This window comes from Podarcis liolepis (genome assembly GCF_965112155.1).
Source record: "Podarcis liolepis genome assembly, chromosome: 4".
Lineage (NCBI taxonomy): Eukaryota > Metazoa > Chordata > Lepidosauria > Squamata > Lacertidae > Podarcis > Podarcis liolepis.
The window spans coordinates 42,465,055-42,486,083 of record NC_139558.1 but is presented as its reverse complement, the minus strand read 5'-3'; the positions used below and the strand labels follow the sequence as shown (position 1 = coordinate 42,486,083).

Sequence of the window (21,029 nt, the reverse complement as noted above, 5' to 3'; positions counted from 1 at the left end):
TAAATCTTTTAAATAATAAACAAAACATGAGATTTCCTACCTGCCCGCCCCCTGCTCAATATTAAAATGTTTTGAAAATCCAAGACCTGAAATAATACTATCCACAAAGCATTTTGATTTCCAGAAACAGTAAAAATAAAGTAACTATGCTTTATTATAAATGGGGTGAACAAGTGACCATAGAGCTGGGAAATGTGTATTAATCCTTTCTGCTCACACTTGTCTTCTTCCTCACAAGTTGCTGTTTGTTCAAAGATTTGATCAGTTGTGTAACTGCAGGCATATCTCAAAATGAAATACTACATATTAGTCTACGTATGCTAAACATTTAGTGCTTTTCTGAAAAGTGCACAATCATTGTGAAAAGTTGAGCTATGTTGCTGTGCTAATATTAAAGCAGGAAACTGGTAAGCCCTGTTTGGGCATTCAGATTACTCGCGTGTAAACAGCTGTGTGAAGGGGAGAGCTGCTAAGCCCTGCTCTCCTCCACTATATCATCATCATCCACAAGTTTGATGGATCGTGGTTTGATCTTTTTAGTGAAGGGGAGTTCCACATTGTACCAAAAACTTCATACAGAAATAGTTTCTAAGGCCTTCTTTGAGAAGGAATGGGGAAGTTCTGACCCTACAGAAGCTGTTGGATTCAGCCCAGCCAGCATGAGCAAGTTACAGATGATGTGAGTTCAATAGCATATGGAAAGCCACAGGTTCCTCATCCCTGCTCTAATCTATAACATTCAGAGCTGCCTTCTTGGCAGAGAGACACCTGACCAGTATAGTTAGATGCTATGGAGGAAATCCAAGGATTGGCCAAACACAAAGGTTTTCAAATCAAACTGTACCACCTCATTGAGCCCGTTGTTAATAATATTGATGTTCTGCAGCTGCCTGTAAAGTGCATATTGTGGTCTGTTGAATAGCTGATGTTTCTAGAAGCTCGTAAGCAGGGTATCAAAGTGGAAGCTTCTGAACACAGAGGTCTCATTTAGACTGAAACCTAAAGGTCCATCTTCCATGGATCTGTCTAACCCAGCTTTTGGCAACCTGCTACTATCCAGATGCTTTTGTCTACAACTCCCATCAGCCCTAGGCTGCAGCTGCGAGCTGTAGTCCTAAACATTTGAAGGGCACCGAGTTGCTGAAGGCTAATCTAACTTTAATTAGAAGAAGAAAAAGGGGGGATAGCCATTATGACATCCTTCTGCTAATGAATTAATATAAATACATAATTTGCTCATTTACCTACTTACTTTAATTTGCTGTGAACCTCCCACCCATCAAATTCATTGCAGAATCCAGAGTTCTAATAATAAACTTTCTCTTCCTCTGTTCCTTCTGTACCAGTCATTACTTTAAGAACCCCTCTAACCTATACTCAAAGAGCAATCCAAACTCCCTATTGACATGGTTTGGAAGTGGGAGAGTTGTGCCTTCACCAACCTGGCCAGACTCTACTCAGTGAAGGACCATTTTTCTGCCCGCCCCCCACCGCCACCTTCCACCTGGCCATCATGAGAGGTGGTGCTCACAAGTGCAGCAGTGGCTGTGCTTCTGCCAATCAGGGGGTTGGATTTCAAGACTTAGTCATCTTGGGCTTTTTACAGAATTCTCCAGCACATTATGCTTTCCCTTATTGGTTCCATCCTTTCCATGTAGGATTTTCTGAGCTGTATACGGTATTCTGAATAGGGACAGCAACATGCTTTGTATGAATATAATGACAGTATGGTACTGGCGGTGTTATTTTCTGAGTTATTTCTGACATTGACTTGAAGAAGAAGAAAGTGTATGCTGCCACTGCCTAGCTAGAAGGATGTATTAAGCACTGGGACATTTGATTCAAAAGCTAATTGCATGGAAATGGTTTAAACTGGAACTTTTTGTCCTTCTACAGATGGAAGTTAATGATATAAGGAAAGCTCTTCAATCAAAGTGAATTCTGGATAGATGGAATGTTGTATTATTCATCGTGACAGAGACTTTTATGCCCCAGACAAAATAACTTTGTGCCAAATGATTAAAGATCTGCCTACACCCCTTTGTTTGAACAACTAGCACAAGAGTTTTAATAGCACAACACAAATTCCAGCGAAGAGGAGGAATTTCCATGTGGCTTGGTTATCGCACTGTTGTGACTGAAATTCTTCTTACTGTGCTAAAATCTTCTCTACTTCAAGTTCACAGGCAATTGAAAACTCAGGCAGTTTAGTTCATAGTGGTACTATTTTAATGATGTTTTCCATAAGTAAAATCTACTTCAGGTTTATCAGTTTACAGGTTTTATGATTTTGACTTTTTAAATTGTCTTTTGTCACACAGATTCTTAAAATGTTTGTATTGCATATAGCCAGAAATGAATGTTGATATCTGGGTGAGGAGTCCTTTATTTCTCTCTCTCTCTCTCTCTCTCTCTCTCTCTCTCTCTCTCTTTCTCTCTCTTTCTCTCTTGCTTCACATAGAACAGCTTTATGTGTTGTTTTAAATACGATTACATATGCAATCTTTTGTCCAAAAATTATCTACAAGATGAATCTTAAGTTTGTGTACAAATAGTGTATTTAAAAGGAAAAAAATGAAGATAAATTGGTCTTTGCAATGATTTGTGCCTTCTTTTGCCAAACACTGATTGGAGCTGGTTGTAGACCAGGTCTTAGAAATGTAGCTATCACAATGAGGCCTGACAGTCCACTAGAGGTCACTCTTTCAGTATTTTAGCTGCTTGCTCCTAAGAGAACATGTTTGGGGTTTTTTTGTTTTTTGTTTTTGCTAAGGTGGTATAATGACCACAGCATGTTGAAGCAACTTTATTTCAACAACTGTGGCTTATTCAACTGAGAATTCACTGCTGCTTGATTTCATTCGAACTTTAAACACTTGCTTTCATCTCTAGGTTTGCACATCTTGGGTGAACAGAATATGCATAATCTAAGAGCAAAAATGAATAAAATATAAAACAACAAGAGAGAGTTGTATTATTTCATGCACAGATATTGTGCAATATTAACCTGGTGTTTAATATCAATTGCTACATCTATTGTGAACTTCGTAATGTGGGGAAATGGTGTGATTTTTGTATAATGGCATCCTAGAAGCTGGGCTTTCTTTCCTAGGGTTACAGAAAAGCAGTATTTAACTCATCTATTTATAGATAGCGAGAATCTCAGATTTCAAGGTAAATTGAGTGTATGTGCACATGTGCACAATCTAAAAATAGTTCATGACAAAAACTGTAATTTCCTATTTTAATAATAGATTGCATTATTAATACAATCCTATGTGTGTCTACTCAGATGTAAATCCAATTCAATGAAAATTATTCCCAGATAAGTGCGCATAGGACTGCCACCTCACACTTACTAAGAGAGTAAGCCCCATTGAATTTAGTGAGACCTACTTTTGAGAAAACACACATAGGATTGGTTTGTGTGTTTCCTTGTACAATTAAGGTATTTGTGCTGCTGAAACATCCACTTGTTGCTGTCCAGTGGTGTTTTGGCTCTGCTCTGTGGTCAGAGCTATGAAGTTTACATTAAATATTACACAGTGACTCTGTTTATCATATCACATGACCATTTAGCATTCTCCTCTCCCCCACCTTAGGAATTCAAAGTTGTTTGTTTGACTTCTAGTTTGATTTTAATTGGCTTGAAAGCTTCCAACATGATGGTAATCTCTATAAAGATTTCTATAGTTCAGTTCCAGGAAGATGGAACAGCAGGTTTTAGATTTAGTGATGCATCAGAATCCTTGTGTTAATCATGTCTATTTCTTACTTACTACTTAACTTTAACACAATCACTAATTGAACATTTTTCACTGTGATACCTCTATGATTTTAAAGCTGCATTACGATCTCTGTATTCAGAAAACCCAACCCATTTTGATCAATGTATTTCCACTGTGCTTCAAGCATGAGGAAATTTTGTGAAATCAACTCCTTGATCGTCACAACAGCCATGTGTTCCAAGAGGTTGGTACTATTCTTTACTGTTTTACAGAATAAACTATTGCCCAGTCCTAAGACTAGCTAGTGCTTGAGATATTGTGCTGTAACAAACGCAGTGCTACGTGATTTAGCATTGCAGTAAAATACAAGCCAGCTCAAAGTGCTTAGGAGTGGACAGAAGGCAAATAGAAGCGTCAGATGTGCACTTAGAATGCCAAAAGTCTGTGGGTTTGAGCATGTGGTCACGACACCGCTTCAGTGGCATGCTATTTTGAATGTTTTACAGGAAACAGGTGCTTTTAACATGCACATGTGTCCATGTTGAGGATCCCCCATGTGTACCAAACTGGGGCAAGTAAATGAATATGCAAAGTTGCCATGAGACAGAGCTTCTCAAAGCCACTTGCAGAAAATGGATTCATATAGAAGCCGCTTCCATGCGGTTGCATTGCACGTTGCTCTGATAACAACTGATGAGAGAAACCCTATGTCAATTGAAACATTTGGTTCCTTTTCCTGCTACCATCACTTTTTGGGGTGGGCCCTGAGGATGTACATCTATATACAAAGGTTACCAATGCAAGGCCAGACCTGATCGTCTCAATGTGTGGCACCCACACAACAGTGGTAGCATATTAATTAGACCTATGGATGATATAGGCTCTTGTTTCCAACCAGGTCTTTATAGATCTCTTGTAGTTTTCTAGCAATAAGAATTTATAGCTACTAACTTAAAAATTAAGAATTTGACAGGCAGACAAGTAATGCTTCTAAATTTACAGATATTTGAAACTTGAGATTGTAGGATAGCATAGTGGATTTCTGATTTCACTCACCTGGAAAACTAACTTTTTACAGTATTTAACCATATTTACAGTATGGGTTCAAACACAGGGCCGTGTTCTAAAATGTTATTTTTTTGTGGGGAGTGGGACAGAGGGACCTATCTTAATTCAGCATTGTCTGACCTGAAATCAGGTTCTCTATTCCCCCCCTTCTTTCTCCCCTTCCTGTTGCAATGGTACATTGTCATTTTATAAAACTGTATTGAGGAGTCCAACGTATTGTGTGATTTGTAAAATAAGATTAAATGAGATTTTGTGGAAATACCTTGTTTAAAGCTTTGTTGTTCTTGGAAATATGAATTATCACTTATTCTGCATTATAGTTACAGAATAGGAAGCATTTTTCAAAGAAATTACACTTCCAGTGCTTTAAAAGAAATGACCAATTATTCATTTACAGCCATTGTTATAATGTAGTTATGCCAGAAATATTTATTTTTCTCATCAAAGCAAATAGAAAGGAACGCACTGCAAATTCATCTTGAACTGAAGGTGTCTACTTTTGTTGGAATTGCCATGAATTGCCTTCAATGGGCACAGATGAAGCACAAATTTTGTGCTAGTTCTATTAAGCAACTTTTGCTTGCATTTTATTTCATGGTGAATTCAAGTTGCTTTAGTCATTATGCGTAGCTAAGTTTGTTTTATAACTCATATTTAATATATAAGTTTGCATTGCATAATTCTGACATGTTTCCTTATGTAATTTACTAAAACTTCATGTATCTACAAATTCCTTTTTGTTCAAAATCTCAAATTAAGGCAACTCCTTAGTATTACAGCACAATCTATATACCAACTCTGTGTTCAATGTAACATGTAGATAAATAAACCATTTAGACATCTGTGTTCCATGCTAGCCTGGACCACTAGAATTCCTGGCAAATGGGGATGGGTCTACCTCTGGAACACAGCGGTCAAATATATTAAACTAGAGAAAACGCGCAAATGTTTTCTTCCCTGCAACAAAACCAATATTTGTGAAAATGGTTTGCACACTATGGCCTGGTTTGCATAACACAGTAGGCCAAACTATGGCTTACCAAGGCCTTACAAATTTATGAGCTAAAGAGGAGCTTTCAGCTCCTTCGTTGCTGCTTTATTCTTCGTTGAACTAAGCTCAGCTTTGGCTTAGCATGTTGTCCAAATTTGGGCTTCTGGTTAAGTTGTTTCCTCACTAACCATGAGCTGTAGCTGAGTAAAAAAGGATTGGACTGCCTGCCCCATCCCTGTCCCTAACACACACACACACACACACACACACACACACACACACACACACACACCCCTAAGCAAAGTTGCTTAGTCTTTTTGCCACCTCCTCCTTGGTGTAGAAAACATGAGCAAGCCCTTACAGCTACTAACATGCAAACACTTCTTATTGAGTTCCCATACCAAACAGTGACTCCCAAAAGCTGACGCTTGCAGCCACCTTTGCAGCCAATGTGATTATAGAAGAGGCAACTGTATAATAATGGGGGGAGTTCAAGACTGCTTCCCAAGTAAAATATCTGCTTGCTGTTTTAAAAGAACTAAGCCAAGACTTGAGAGACCCAAGCTACAAAAATTTATCCCATTTCCCCTCAAGTTAGAAATACATATTTAGAAAAGAATCAGTCTTTTCCTTCTTTCAGTTAATTTTGTTTTTGAGAGACTGATTCATTTGGCTGGAGGAAGAGTAAACATTGGTTCTCTGTGGTTTTTGCATTATCTAGTGTAGCTCCAGCTCCTCAGTTAGTAGTTGTAATTGTGTGTCCTTTCTCATTCTCAGCTGATCCCAGGCAGATGGCAAAAAAGTTAAGTACCAGCACCTGTTAAAAGGTTGCTCAGCTACTGATAATGAAAGTCAGGTCAGCTTGCAGCAAAGGGGAAATGGCTCTGCAGATCTCCAAGTGTAGTGGATGGAACAGGAAAGGTAAGTTTCCAAAGAAGGTCTGAAAAGCTATTGCAGTGGCAAAGTGCATCTTGCAGTACACTACAGTGTGCCAATAGTATGAGGTGATTCATTGTGTTGTGAAGTAGACAAAATGATCTCTAGACTTTTATGTCTCTTTTCCTAATGGGTTTTTGGAAGCTATTGGGGGCTCTCAAGTGGTATGTGCAGGTCACACCTACCAGCCAGTGTTTGGGCTTAACTAGCAGGATGTTTTTGTGTGTGTGCATGCGCATAACATGAAAGAAATTGCCTGGCAGTTTGATTTTGAGCAACAAGAGAAGCAGGCTGTTGCATCTAGCTAGCAAGAAGCAACATTGGGGTAAGCTGCAAAGATAGGCAATTGCTTAAGCCTTTGATGAACCCATGATCCTTTAAAGATGGGACATTGTCTGGCTTGCTGCCTACAGTGCACAGCTTTGTATATTTGTAAATAAGCACATCTTACAAAAATGCCACTGGTCTTTAGTACTTCTTGGCCCTTGCAGGAGAACCACGCCTGAGACTGGTGGCTACAGCCCAGCCCAGGAACGATAATGTGTGTGTGATTCTTACATGATTTTGAATTGGAGCTCAGTGCATGATCTAGTTTGTGTAATAAGGCTCGGCCCTAGAAATATGAGAAGTAATAAAGAGTGAACAGAGGATTTGCAGAGTGACCTTTGGTCTCAACAGAATAAGCTCATCTAGTGGTGGATTGATGTAGGTGTCATATTAGCAAACGTTCCACATAATGGGAATGTTAAGGCAGGGATCTTCAAGAGATGATCCACAGAAGAAATGGCTGTTTCTGCTTTATCCCACCTGGTTTTGTTTTGCAAATGCCTCCAGGCTATTCTCAATTGGCAAAGGAGTGGTTCTGACTCCCTCCCAGAAGATAAGCTCACCCTCCCTATGTTTTCCACTCTGACCAGAAGAGTATTTCATAGGAAACCCAACTTCCTTTGCTTCCTCAGTCAGTTTCAATTATTTCTTTCATTTGGCTTTGGGAGGGGGGCACCAATTTAAAAACAACCTAGAAGAAGGCATTTGAATGACGTAGTGGGCAGACAAAGCATTAAGCACTTTCTCACCTGCTGATTCTAACTTCCTTGACATTATTGTTATTGCAGAGATACAGAGCTGGCTACTCCATATTTCCCCCATAACATCTAGTTCTGCTCCTAATCCCTTTTTCATCTGGTATAAGGAGGCAGGCACAGAATCTGGTGTGCTCTCTGAAGTATTTATAGAATGGAATTAGACCAGTCACTGTTAAGGTAGTTGTTATTCTGAATGGCATGTAAAATTTATCTGCCACTAATGGAGTGTCCCTTCAAGGAAATTATAACGTATTTGTGTGCATGTCTCCACACACTTGGTCAGAGCTGAGTTTGCTAACTTCAGTGCTGCAGTGTTCCTTTGTGCTATAGAGGTCTGCTGTGCGAGAAGTGAGGTTACAGGGAGCCAGACAGAGGGCCTTCTCGGTAGTGGCACCAGCCCCGTGGAACACCCTCCCATCACATATCAAGGAAATAAGCAGCTATCTTACCTTTAAAAGACATCTGAAGGCAGCCCTGTTTAGGGAAGTTTTTAATATTTAATGCTGTATTGTTTTTAACACTCGATTGGGAGCTGCCCAAAGTGGCTGGGGAAACTCAACCAGATGGGTGGGGTATAAATAATAAATTATTATTATTATATAGAGGAAGAAGATTGTGTAATGTTTAGGACTCCTCTCCCCTCTCTTGTCCATAAATGTGACATACGAGCATTGTGAGAACTGCACTACTGATACCCACTACTTTTCACTTCTGCAGCTATATTGTGGCAAAGTCAAGTAGAAAAAGAACATAACATCAGCTCTGAATATCAATGTTTAAGTGACATTTGGAGAATCAGTCCCATTGGGTGTTGCTTAAAGAACAGCAAGTACCTGTTTGGTATTCATGTTTTCCTAGAGACAGCAAGAAAATAACCAGGGGCAACTCTTTGATCGAATCCACCATCTTGTAGACAATGACATGGAATTTAATCCCATGGGTTAAGAAATCCTTATCATTGGCCAACACAAATGTTTTTAAAGGTGGTCTTCTAAATTGCACTTCCTACACCAGGGGTGTCTAACTCAAATTCATCGGGGGCCGCATCAGCAGTTCGGTCACCCTCAAAGGGCCGGTTGTATCTGTAGGACTTACAGTACAGGAGAGAAGGGTTCAGGCAGCCGTTGGATCTGTCACATCACAGGATGGCATGCGCTCAATATAAAAACAAGTGGAGGTTTCCTGAATGCATGTAAAGTGGAGGTTTCCTGTGTAGAACGGCCAGCGCTGCTAGAGGGCAGACATTCTCTGGCTTGTAGGCTGCCGCGCATGCGCTGAAGAGGCAGCTTTCTTGTGTCAAAAAAAAAAAAGCGAGAATAAAAGGTGAAGGCTGGCAGCTGGCGGCAGCTACACGGGCCACATGACGAGGTCTGGCGGGCCGGATTTGGCCCGCGGGCCTTGTGTTTGACACCCGTGTCCTACACAGTAGGAACCTTAAGACCTTCCTGTTTAGGCAGGAAATCATCAAGGGAAACTGAAATTGCAAAGCAACCCACAAAGTGGGAAAGTTCAAAGAAAAATGTAGCCATGCATTATGTTCTAGTCAAGTGTTACCATTTTATCTAATATATGACCACACACTTTCAGTTTTCTTCCCCCCAGGGTGGTTGTAAAGAACAAAGGAATACTAAATTATAAAAACTTAAGGAAAGTATATCCTATTGATCGTTCTATATGTATGAACAGAACTCTATGATGCCACACTTAATAGTATTAGTTTCAAAATTATGAAGAACAGAAGATAAACATAAAACATGAAATGACCATACTCACATTCAAATTACAGTAATTTATATTATAATGTTGATATTTTCTTTTAAATATTTCCTTTTTATAAAATCTTTATTAAATTTAAAATCTAACACCCTCTAAACAGAATGTCTCATGATATAGTGTTTGCCTTTGCATATGCAAAACAACTTATAAAACTACTAAAATCAATCATCAGTAAAATAACATTTTAAAAAATATTTTCTATACATTTTTACATAAAAAAATAGATCAAATGAAAATCAAATGCAGGAAAGATCCACATTTAAAGCAGCATAACTAACAGAAAAGCAAAATATTATCTTAAGCCTAAAAATGTTACAAATAAAATAATTCCATACGCCTAAACCATCATTAGCAACTAAACGCAATAACTGAGACAGTAACTCAACCCTCCTGCACAAAACCAAACCAGTACAGTGGTACTTCTGGTTAAGAACTTAATTCGTTCTGGAGGTCCGTTCTTAACCTGAAACTGTTCTTAACCTGAGGTACCACTTTAGCTAATGGGGCCTCCCACTGCCGCCGCGCAATTTCTGTTCTCATCCTAAAGTAAAGTTCTTAACCCGAGGTACAACTTCCGGGTTAGCGGAGTCTGTAACCTGAAGCGTTTGTAACTCGAAGCGTTTGTAACCCAAGGTACCACGGCACGTAACTCCCAGAAAGTTCGCCATGAGGTTCAAGCTGAAATGGGTTCCCCACCTCTGCTATAGCTGTTTGGAACAGGTGTAATTACTATTATGCTCTGATGAGTTATGTGGCAACCCAGTATGTGAAAGTGGAACTACATGTATGAGGTTAAAAAGAATTTCCAAGTCTGTTTTCCCCCTTCCTAAGACAAATGTGTAGGGTGGAAGAATTGGCAGCCACAGGTGGTTAACTCTTTCGGGCTTTTTAAAGTATTTTTTCCCTAGTCAAATTCCTAAACTGGAACTGCAAGGCTATATGAAAGCAGCAATTTGTAAACTTATTTCTGAGCTATGCTGAAAGCAGGACACCCTGATCTATGTACTTAGAAGAGTCTTATACTAGTACATTATGCCAGTGCATCTACTGAAACGCTTCTTTAATAATAATATAAACATTCACCTCTCTATATTTTTAGTAATAGCTACATTTTTAAATTCTATGTGCAAGCCTATGTTTCTGGATGTACAGGCCAAATGCAATGCATAAGGGATAATATACTGAGCAGTAAAGTTGATTTAATTGGTGATCCACTTCTGCTTAACCTGTTAATTGTTTTCAGAACGAGAACATAGCTGTTGGTCAGGCAACACAGTCACATACCATTTATTCCCTTACAAGGAACTTCAAAATTGAGTTGAAAAAAATATGAAGTGGCAGGGAGCAAAGTTTCTTCTGCGGTTCCTAAATATTCAAAGTCTGGGAGGAGGGAATTGGACATGTTAACTTACTGAAGGGAAATTTGGGGAAGCCTGTGCAAACTAACAAAATAAACCTTGCATTCCTACACATGTCTACTTAGAAGTCTCACTGTTTACAAAGCAGCTTCCTCCCCAGCAACGATGGCTAATTCTTTTTGGGCCAAGGGCCACATTGATGATCAGTCACTCTCCAAGGGCCACATGCCTGTGGTGGGCAATAGCCAGTGTGTGTGCATTGTTCATGCACACACTACACATGCGACCCAATGCAGTTCACACACTTGCCACAGCCATGCAACAAATAGCACACACCCCAGGAACCCAGGCAACATAGCTGCCGCTGCCTCCTCCCTCTCACTTTCACACCTCCAAACACAGTCCTAGTCACACATACATTCACAACTTTCACAAATAAACGCCCATGCAACCAGCATTTCCAAGTCATGTCCACTCCAGTGTGGAGGGCTGGAAATGCTTTCTTTTACTCTGCTCAGAAATCTGGGCAGGGTTTGCACCCACCTCCACTATTAGTGCTGGGATTGAGAGGGGTAGAAATGTTGCCTTATACTCGCCCCAGAACTAACTGTGCCACGTTAATGATCAAGTGCAAAGAGAGCATTTTCACCCACCCCAGCGCTGCAGTGTTTTGTGTGTGCGCGATGATGCCTTTTACTCTTCAAGAGCAGGCAGAGGGGTTTATCTCTGACCCCAGTGCTGTGGTGCTTGGCCTGCCTGCTCTTTAGAGAGGATTTCAGTGGTGAGATCAGGAGATAATGCCCGCCGCCTGCATGGTAGAGAAACTGTTATGGCAGTGCTTTTGCAGCAGCTAGTAGGTCCTCGATGTGCATTAGATGTGCATCAATTTGAAGACACTGCAGGGTTGTTCAGATGAACCCAGGTTGGCACTGCAGTGTGAATGTCTGCATTGGCTCCCCATTCAAAAGGTTGCTTCCATGTGTGGATATCCCTTGTTGGATCAGGATCACGGTATTTTATTTTAAAGGCTTTTTTTTTGTTACCTAGGAACTCCAAAATAAAAATGGGCGGTTTATTTATTCAGAAAGTCACCACTGAAATACAATGTGAGAAAATACAAGGATGTATTTTCTATTTAAGTCTGCTGTATCCTTCAGGCTGTTGGGTTCCTTTGTTGGCATTTTGTGCTAGCCACTGCTGCACTTTCTGATAACTTGGTTCCCCTTTGAGTTCCAAGCATGCCATCCTTATCTAGATAAACATTTATCATATGAGATAATAGCTATTAATAACCAGGGACCAAAGAGCCAGGCCACTGTTTCCAAAAACAAAAAGGAGATTTGGGTTTATGTTATTGAAATAGCAGAATCATGCCCCACACCACCCCAATGATATAGTGTCGGCATAATAGTTAGAATGTCAGACAAGGAGCATGGAGAAGCGGCCACATTTTCCCATTTGCATTGGAGCCGGGTGATAAGGGTGAATCTGCAATTGCGGAGCTTTAATGGACCTTAAATACTTTGAATCCATCAAAGGCCCCATCCCCTTCAAATGCAGATCTGACTCAAAGTGTTGTTTAGAATCACCTCCACAACTAGCCCATTTCCCTGCCAATGTATTTTCCTCCTTTCCATGCAAAAAAAGAAATAACCCTTACTTTTGAAAAGTGTGCGTATAACCGGCAGTGAGAAACACTAGGTAGACGATACTTTACCGGTCCCTTTCCACAGAAATGATGTATCTGAGCATGTCTGGGAGTGCAATTTCCTTCCAGGGAGCATGGGAGTTGTGATTTACTGTGATTTCCAACCATAGGAGCCAACTCTTAGGGGTTCAGATCCCTTGCCACCCCTCCATAAAATATTTCAGTGAGCTGGGGGCCCCAAAATTGATGGGCATTGCTGCTCTTGAATGGTCTGTGCACGCTGGGTCTTGTGATTGATTAGGCAGGGTGGGGCTTACCTGAGTCTGCTCGCTACGTTCAGTTGTTTGGCTAGACAGAGTCCCCATGCCTAGCCCCCCCTGTTAAATGTATATACACCCTGTTGTATATGCACAGAAATCTGCCTTCGGGGAGAAAGCTATAATTCTGAAATGGGGTTACTTTTTTAAGCTACCTGTACTATTTAATGTTTGTAGATGTGTTTTATTAGAAATAAATATAGATTTGGTCAGAATTGTGTTGTGGGACAGGAAAATAGTTTGTATACAAGTAATTTTTCTGTACAATGATGTCCTTATTTGTGAGATGCAAAATGAAAGCACCTGCCTAGTTATGAGGGTAACAATTATTTTACCTGTGCAGCTAATTTCCCTTTTACTTTTTTTCTGCGTAGGGACATGATTACACCACCATTTCTGTTTTCTCGTTAAACAAAATATGCTGTTTACAGTTAACTAGGAACAGGAGAAAGAAAACATAAAGCGCATTAAAATTGCAGTGGATTTTCATAGGTGCAAGAGGAGGATATCTTTTTTGGTATATAATTGTCAATTACCTAACGTGTAAGACTTCTGTTATTATTTTTCTATTTAAGAGTAATATACTTTTTAAAGATGCATTTTTTAAAAAAAGAATACCCATGTGTAAAAGCACTAATTTTACATACTGAACCAAAAAAAGAGGACATTTTCATAACTTGTTATAGTCTTACAGTGGGAAGAGGATGGGCTGGAAGAGGTCTCCAACTTTATATATATATAGGCTGTGATTCTATGTGAACTTACCAGGGAGTAAGCACCTAAGAACATAATGAGATTTACTCCTGAGTAGACATACCAGTATTTAGGATTTCCCTCTTATTCTCACAGCCCTGCTTATGCTTCTCTAGTATAGTTCTGGATTTTCTGGGCCACTGGAAACAGCCTTGCAAGGTGGGCCACTGAGAAGTTCTGATACACATATTCATAAGGCCATGTCTCCACAGTTGGGAGGCAGTAATATTTCTGAATGCCAATTGTGGGTAGGCAGAGTGCTGTTGTGCTCCTGTCCTTTCCCACGGGCATCTGGTCAGCCCCTGTAAGAGCACGATGCCAGACCAGATGGGCAAATTCACCTCATCCATTAGGCTCCAGGGGATGCAGGTGGCGCTGTAGTCTAAACCACAGAGCCTAGGGCTTGCCAATCAGAAGGTCGGCGGTTTGAATCCCCGCGACGGGGTGAGCTCCTATTGTTCAGTCCCAGCTTCTGCCCACCTAGCAGTTCGAAAGCACAAAGTGCAAGTAGATAAATAGGTACTGCTCTGGTGGGAAGGTAAATGGCATTTCCATGTGCTGATCTGGTTGGCCAGAGCGGCTTAGTCATTGCTGGCAACATGACCCGGAAGCCGTCTGTGGACAAATGCTGGCTCTCTCAGCCTATAGAGTAAGATGAGCGCCGCAACCCCAGAGTCGTCCACAACTGGTCAAGGTCAAGGGTAAAGGTAAAGGGGTAAAGGGACCGACTCTGGGGTTGCGGCGCTCATCACGCTTTATTGGCCGAGGGAGTTGGCGTACAGCATCCGGGTCATGTGGCCAGCATGACTAAGCCATTTCTGGTGAACCAGAGCAGCGCACGGAAACGCTGTTTACCTTCCCACCACAGCGGTACCTATTTATCTACTTGCACTTTGACATGCTTTCAAACTGCTAGGTGGGCAGGAGCAGGGACCGAGCAACGGGAGCTCACCCCGTCGTGGGGATTCGAACCGCCGACCTTCTGATTGGCAAGTCCTAGGCTCTGTGGTTTAACCCACAACGCCACCCGTGTCCCGGTATGGTCAGGGGTACCTTTACCTTTATCAAGCTCCCCTTATGTCCTCCTGCAGTTTCTGCATGTAACAAAGCCAACTGCAATTTTCCTGTGTTAGGAAATCACTGTGTTGGGTAATCCCAGCAGTCTAAGAAAACCAGACATTGCCTTTCCCCCTTAAAACATGTATCAATTTTTTAAAAAACCCAAACCAAGCAGCCAAAACTTCAGCATGACAATTAAAATGACTTCAAGGCCTGTAGGAGCGTCCGGTCCTGGGAGCGCCCCACAGAGACCCCCTGGCCAGATGGCCTAAGAATAATAAGGCGGGACCTTGATGGCTCCGCCCAGGAGCAGCCACGCCCCCTTTAGGCACCTCGGAGATTTGCCGCGCTCCTATAAATGCCGCTCAAGAGCGCCGACGGACACAAGCTGGGCTTTCCCCCGGGGGCGCGGGTCGGCGGCACCGCCGCTGGCGGTATCAGTGGGGACAGTGCTATTGGCTGCGGCGCGCCCAAGAGCGCCCCCTGACGGGCAAGCGGCACCTTTAGGAGCCAAGTGAGGGGGCGAGCACCGGCCCGCGCGCCAGGCGCTGCCAGCAGCCCTGCGGGGAGCTTTCCGGGCAGCTTTGCTGCCCTCGAGGCGAGCCGCGCTGACGGGAGAAAGGCGTCGCCGGCCTTTTCATCTCTCTTCCCCCACCTCCGGCGCGGCGGCGGCGAAGTTTGTTTTGGCCCGGCGGGATGAGCCTGCCTCCCTCCTTCGCGCCCTAAGGGCGGGGGCCCCCTTCGCCGACTTCTCCGGGCGCAGCCACCCGCTTTCGCCTCATGGAGAACCCGGCGGGCGGCGGCACCGTCGTCCCAGCTGCAGCGCCCGCGGAGCAACAGCCCCAGCCGCCGCCTGCGGCCGGAGCGAGCGCGGGGGACTCGTCGGAGCAGCCCGGCGGTGCCGAGGCGCTGCCGCCGGGCTCCGAGGTGGTGCCGGAGGGCAACGGGCCGGTGCTTCGGCAGCGCTCGCTGCGGGCGGTGTACGTGCTCAACGACGGCCCCAAGGGCGGCTCGGGGGCGCGGAGCCCCGAGGCCGGCGCGCTGCAGTGCCTGGCGCGGGCTTGCGAGGCCGAGGGAGCTCAGCTCAGCACCGTCAACTTTGGCGAGCTGGACTTCGGCGAGACGGCGGTGCTGGACGCCTTCTACGACGCGGGTGAGTGTGAGGGCAGCGGGCGGAGAGAAAGGAGGCCGGAGGGGCAGCCCCTCCGCGCAGGGGAGGGGGCGAAAGCCAGGCGCCGACTCCCTCAGCAACAGGCGCCCCCCCAAGGCGCCACTAGCGCTTCCAGCCCCCCGCCCCTGCCTGCCTGGCGGCGTGTTTTCGCTCAGCAGCTGAGGAGAAGCTGTTTCCTTGGCAGGGCGAGGGGCGCCCAAGCCAAACACCTGCCCTGCTGCCCCGAGGGCACGCGAGGCAGCGGGGACGCGAGGCAGATCTTTGAAGACTGGAATCGCTGGTTAAAAACAAAACAAAAGCCCTTCCCCCGAGGTGCGGACGCGCCCTCTGATCTGGTTGCGCCCTTTGGCCCTTTATCCCAGGAAGGTTGTCTCAGCGCCAAGAGATCACAGCTTTCCCCCTCCTCCCGCAATACGTGTGGATTTCTAAGCACCTCTGTGCAATGAATGAGGAGAGGGCTCTTGTGCTTTTAGAAGTTGTGCCGAAAGGCGGGAGGGGTTGATTCCTGCAGGCGCCGCTTTTCTCAACTTTGCAAGAGGACCGATGCTGCACGGCTAGCGTCAAAAGCGCAGGAGTCCGGCCTTTCTCTGCGTGCTGCCACAGGCAGGCGTGCCAACTTGAAAAAAAATATTGGGCGTGGGGTGGGGGGCAGGCGAACCCTGCTCTGTATAATCAATCACGTGACACGGTGCGCGCACACTTTTTGAATGGCAATGCTCATCAACTTTTTTTGGGGGGGGCAGCCCTTTCAAATATTTTATTGGAGGAGGGGGCGAAGTGAACTCGGCCCCTAGGAGTTGGCACCTGTGGGCACTGACGATCCCATGTTCCTGTATCAGGTTGTGTGTGTGCGCAAATATTTTTAAAGCTTCTATTTAAATATATTTCCAGCTGTGAAGCCTCTTGCTGTCAAAAAGGCTGTTTGCAATGAAGAGGAGGTTGGCATTCATGCTTAACGCGCTGCTTTCTCCTCGTAAACCGTTTAGGTGCAAGATAAAGTGGGGCGGGAATCTAAGTATCTCCTTTCCTCACTGTTCCAAATAACACCCCCCCCCCCGCAGTTCAGCAGCAGTGAAGAAGGTTGTCGGTGTTTACTTTCACGTGTAACCTCATGTTGAGGGGAAAATGCATTATGTACATGCATGGAGACAATAAGCCTAGTATTCGTTCACATCTTCCAAGACAGTGCCTATTGCAAACAAGTTACACGGCCAAATCCTGAAACTAGCAGGGAAGTAGTACAGAATAGGAAGGAAGTGACATGGAGATGCTCATTTGCTGTCCTTGAGCAATAGATATTTCAGCCTCAGTTTGTGCAAATAGAATGGTAGTGGCTAAGCAGGGTTGTGAGGCTATACAGCACGGAAGAAGCCCTGCAAAGAGCTTTGTGCAGCTGAAGAAGCACCATAAACAAAGTTTAATGGAAATCAGGATAATCAGCCATCATATTTCAAAATGTGTAGTGAAAGCACAATACAGGGGGCACTTGTAGGGGCCCATGTTCCTCAGCAGGGTCTGCCAGGGTGGGCACCTTGCTTGCCCCCACCCCAGCATGCACCACCACTAGTCCTCCTTGTTGGTAGTGCAGCTGCCAGCCTCCTGCTTATGTGCTTGCCCCCCCTCCCCCATTGCTCACAGAAGAGTGAGTACAGTAGTACCTTGGGTTACATACGCTTCAAGTTACAGACTCCACTAACCCTGAAATAGTACCTCTGCTTAAGAACTTTGCTTCAGGATGAGAACACAAATCGTGTGGTGGTGGCAGTGGGAGGCCCCATTAGCTAAAGTGGTGCTTCAGGTTAAGAACAATTTCAGGTTAAGAATGGACCTCTGGAACGAATAAAGTACGTAACCAGAGGTACCACTGTACATGGGATGGGAAGATGCTCATATGGCTACAGCTGGGGGACCCAACTGGAAATGTGTGTTGGGGGAAAATTGGCATGGGGCACCCACAAAGGGCAGTCTGCCCAGGGCTCTCCCAAACTCTAGATCAGTGTCTGGTAAGTCCCATTGTGTTCAATGGGACTTTCATAGCCAGGTAATACATGTAAGATTTCTGTCTTAAGCATGGTTTTTCACAACTTCAGGGATGAGAAACCTGTCGCCCTTCAGATGTTGCTGGACTGTGGCTTTGATAATCCCTGACCAATGGCCATGCTGACTGGGGCTGATGGGGAATGAAGTCCAACATCATCCAAACAGCCACAGGTTGACCACCATTGCTTTCCTGTGTAGTACACCTTAATGGGACCTCAGTTTGGCTTCTTGCAAAACTTACAATGTCTTTAATGAATCAACAGAGGCTCTCTTGCAAAGCAAGAACACATAGGAGTGGCTGAACTAGTGATCATCCACAAATCTAGCATTCTTTCTCCAGTAATGCCTGTAGAGACCAGAATCAGCCAGATAGCCCTGGAAGTTCGCAAGCAGCCCATGAAGGCCATAGTCATCTCTGTTGTTTGTCCCCAGCATCTTGTGTTCAGAGGTACATATACTGGCTAAGCATGGAGGTTTCATTTGGCTTTTATGGATAAATGCCATTGAGAGAATTATGCATTTGTAAAGGCAGTATGAAGATTATCCCTAAATATTCTGTAGAATCATTTGTTACTATGAGCCAGATCCTGCCACCTTGTAATAAACCATTACGTGGCTTCGCTTACCTCTCTTTTAAGTACCTTGTTTTCTTTATTTATTATCTTTTCATTCTGGGATAAGGCGAGAGGTTGTGCTCTGTCTGTTAGCATACTGAGCTAGAGGGCTTTATAACTAGGCAGATAAAGACGTGAAAGAACAGCTATTTCCAGTTAGCATTTGGATGAAGGACTTGGGGGGGAAATGAGAGAAGAGAAACTTTCCTGTTACTCTGCTGCCAGCTCCATGCTACTGTAATAAGGTAAAGGACTCCTGGACTGTTAAGTCCACTGAAAGGCTACTATGGGGTGTGGTGCTCATCTGCTTTCCGGGGCATGACTGAACTGCTTCTGGCGCAATCGGACACCGTGATGGAAACCGGAGCACACGGAAACGCTGTTTACCTTTCCACTGCAGCTGTACCTATTTATCTACTTGCACTGGTGTGCTTTCAAACTGCTAGGCTGGCAAAAGCTGGGACAAAGCGACGGGAGCTCACCACCACTGGCAAGCCCAAGAGTCTCAGTGGTTCAGACCACCCATGTCCCTTGCTATTGTATTAGCAGTGATGGTGTGAGTATCTTCAGTTTAGGACTGAGAAAGGAGAGCCCCCCTCCCTATTTTCTCTGCTCCATAGTCCTTTACCTATGCCACTCTCAACAGGGCTGATCCTATTGTCCTACTAACTCATTTGTTCTTTGCATTTGATCAGCATAGTGATGTTATTCTTTAACAATAAAGGTGAAATGCATTCTGTTCCTTAATCACAGAGACTTTCTTTTGGGTTTTAATCAAAATGCAAACCAACACCAGGTTCTGTTGTTAAGCACAAATGTGTATTATGGGCCAACTTTCTGCCCTGTTTAATACTGTTATCTAAAAGGTGTTTCTAAGTATCTGCATGATTGGATGATACAGATAGTTTATTTAAAGCATACCTTAGTTCAGTTGAAAAGTATTTTCTGGGAAATGAATTGGTTTAGAATATGATAATCAGATTTTTTTTTCATATTTAAAGCTGCATTGGACTCCAAATTATTATACTTGCCTCTTTCTCTAAGCTTTTATTAAAGCCTACACATGTAACTGAAAAATCAACCCTGTTAATGGGGCTTCACATAACAAACTGCATTTCATTTACTGTTCTTATGTACCGTATTTCCCGTGTATAAGACTAGTTTTTCTCCCTTTAAAAAATGTCAAAAATTAGGGGGCATCTTATACATGGATGCTTCTTATAGATGGAAAAATATGGTAACTAATGCTGCAGACCTGTGGACTTTTACCTGGAAGTAAGTCCCATTGGATACAATAGGAGTTGCTCTTGAGTAAACATGTGTAAGCTTGTGCTGCCTATTTGTTTAGAAACCTGAAAGGAAAAGGGGGGAAATGAAGTTGGCAAAGCACCATGCAAAATTAATTACTACAGTTGTTTCAGAACATTCATCAAATCTACAGGTGGAAAGAAAATCAATACCTTGCTCAGTTTATTCTGTGGAAAGATGCATCTCTTTATTATTTTACACACTTGCAAAAAACACACACACCAAAAAAACACTTTGACCCTGACATTTCAGCTTTGAAAGAAATTAAGCCAAAAAAAGCATTACAGAGAGTTTAATTGTTCTCAAGTTCCAGGTCATCTTAACTTTCCTATATTTAAAAAGTATATAAAGTGAAATAACAGTCAATGGCTTAAGGTTTTGTTTTGTTTTGTTTTTAATAAGGTGACACTGATTCAAAGAGATAGAAGGGACATTCTTTTCTTGTGATTAAAATATCATTTGCATTAGAATCCAAGTACAGGGGTAAGAGGCAAATGATTTATTCATTTAGCTTTTACATACTATTGCCTAGCCTGCAATAGTTAGAGTTCCAGTGGTTAAAACCCTGCTTACATATGCATGCTTTGTTTTGCAGAGCATTTAAAGCACAGCTTCCTTACCCCTGCCTTAAAGCAATTTAAATCACAGTCATGGGAAATTGCTGTAAAAATCCAAATTTCTATGAGCTTATCTTTTGCTTCCTCATAACTTTTAATTAAGTGCTGGTTCGTACATGGAAATATTTGAGCATTGTGTTACTAGCACTTTATTTAAAAGTTTTTCGTTGTGTTACTAGCACTTTATTTAAAAGTTTTTCGTTGGCCATATTAATTTATGGGTCTTTACAGATAACAGGTATGGTGACAGATTCCATCAGTGGAGCCTTGGCTACTCCTCACCCATTATGAAGATGGTTGAATTACATATGGTAGAAGTTGAGATAAGGAAGGCTTGAGTTGCAGGGGTAACAGTGAAGATTGTGAAATGACATAGGGATATTGACACAGGTTTCCCCAATCTTGTTCTAGAATGAATGCCTTATCTGATAGACCGCATAATGTTATTGTGTGATGAGAGGAAAGCTGTTGTTTCATTCTACCCCAGGCTTCCTCAACCTCGGCCCTCCAGATGTTTTGAGACTACAATTCCCATCATCCCTGACCACTGGTCCTGCTAG

At 43.1% G+C, this 21,029-nt stretch overlaps 2 protein-coding genes across 10 annotated transcripts in view; both read left to right on the top strand.

Moving 5' to 3' along the window:
• SH3KBP1 (SH3 domain containing kinase binding protein 1) overlaps positions 1-5,055 on the top strand; it is a 133,864-nt gene extending 128,809 nt beyond the window's left edge. For all 8 annotated transcript variants that reach the window (XM_083501928.1, XM_083501932.1, XM_083501931.1 and 5 more), the window contains one exon: positions 1,897-5,055. In XM_083501928.1, coding sequence (XP_083358054.1) covers positions 1,897-1,938 — 42 coding nt within the window. In that variant the 3' untranslated portion in view covers positions 1,939-5,055. The remainder of the gene's footprint in view (positions 1-1,896) is intronic.
• Positions 5,056-14,888: 9,833 nt separating this feature from the next.
• Positions 14,889-21,029, top strand: part of MAP3K15 (mitogen-activated protein kinase kinase kinase 15) — a 61,750-nt gene continuing 55,609 nt past the window's right edge. The window contains exon 1 of one of the 2 annotated variants that reach the window (XM_083501799.1): positions 14,889-15,872. In XM_083501799.1, coding sequence (XP_083357925.1) covers positions 15,500-15,872 — 373 coding nt within the window. In that variant the 5' untranslated portion in view covers positions 14,889-15,499. The remainder of the gene's footprint in view (positions 15,873-21,029) is intronic. The other variant, XM_083501798.1, reaches the window with a different exon arrangement.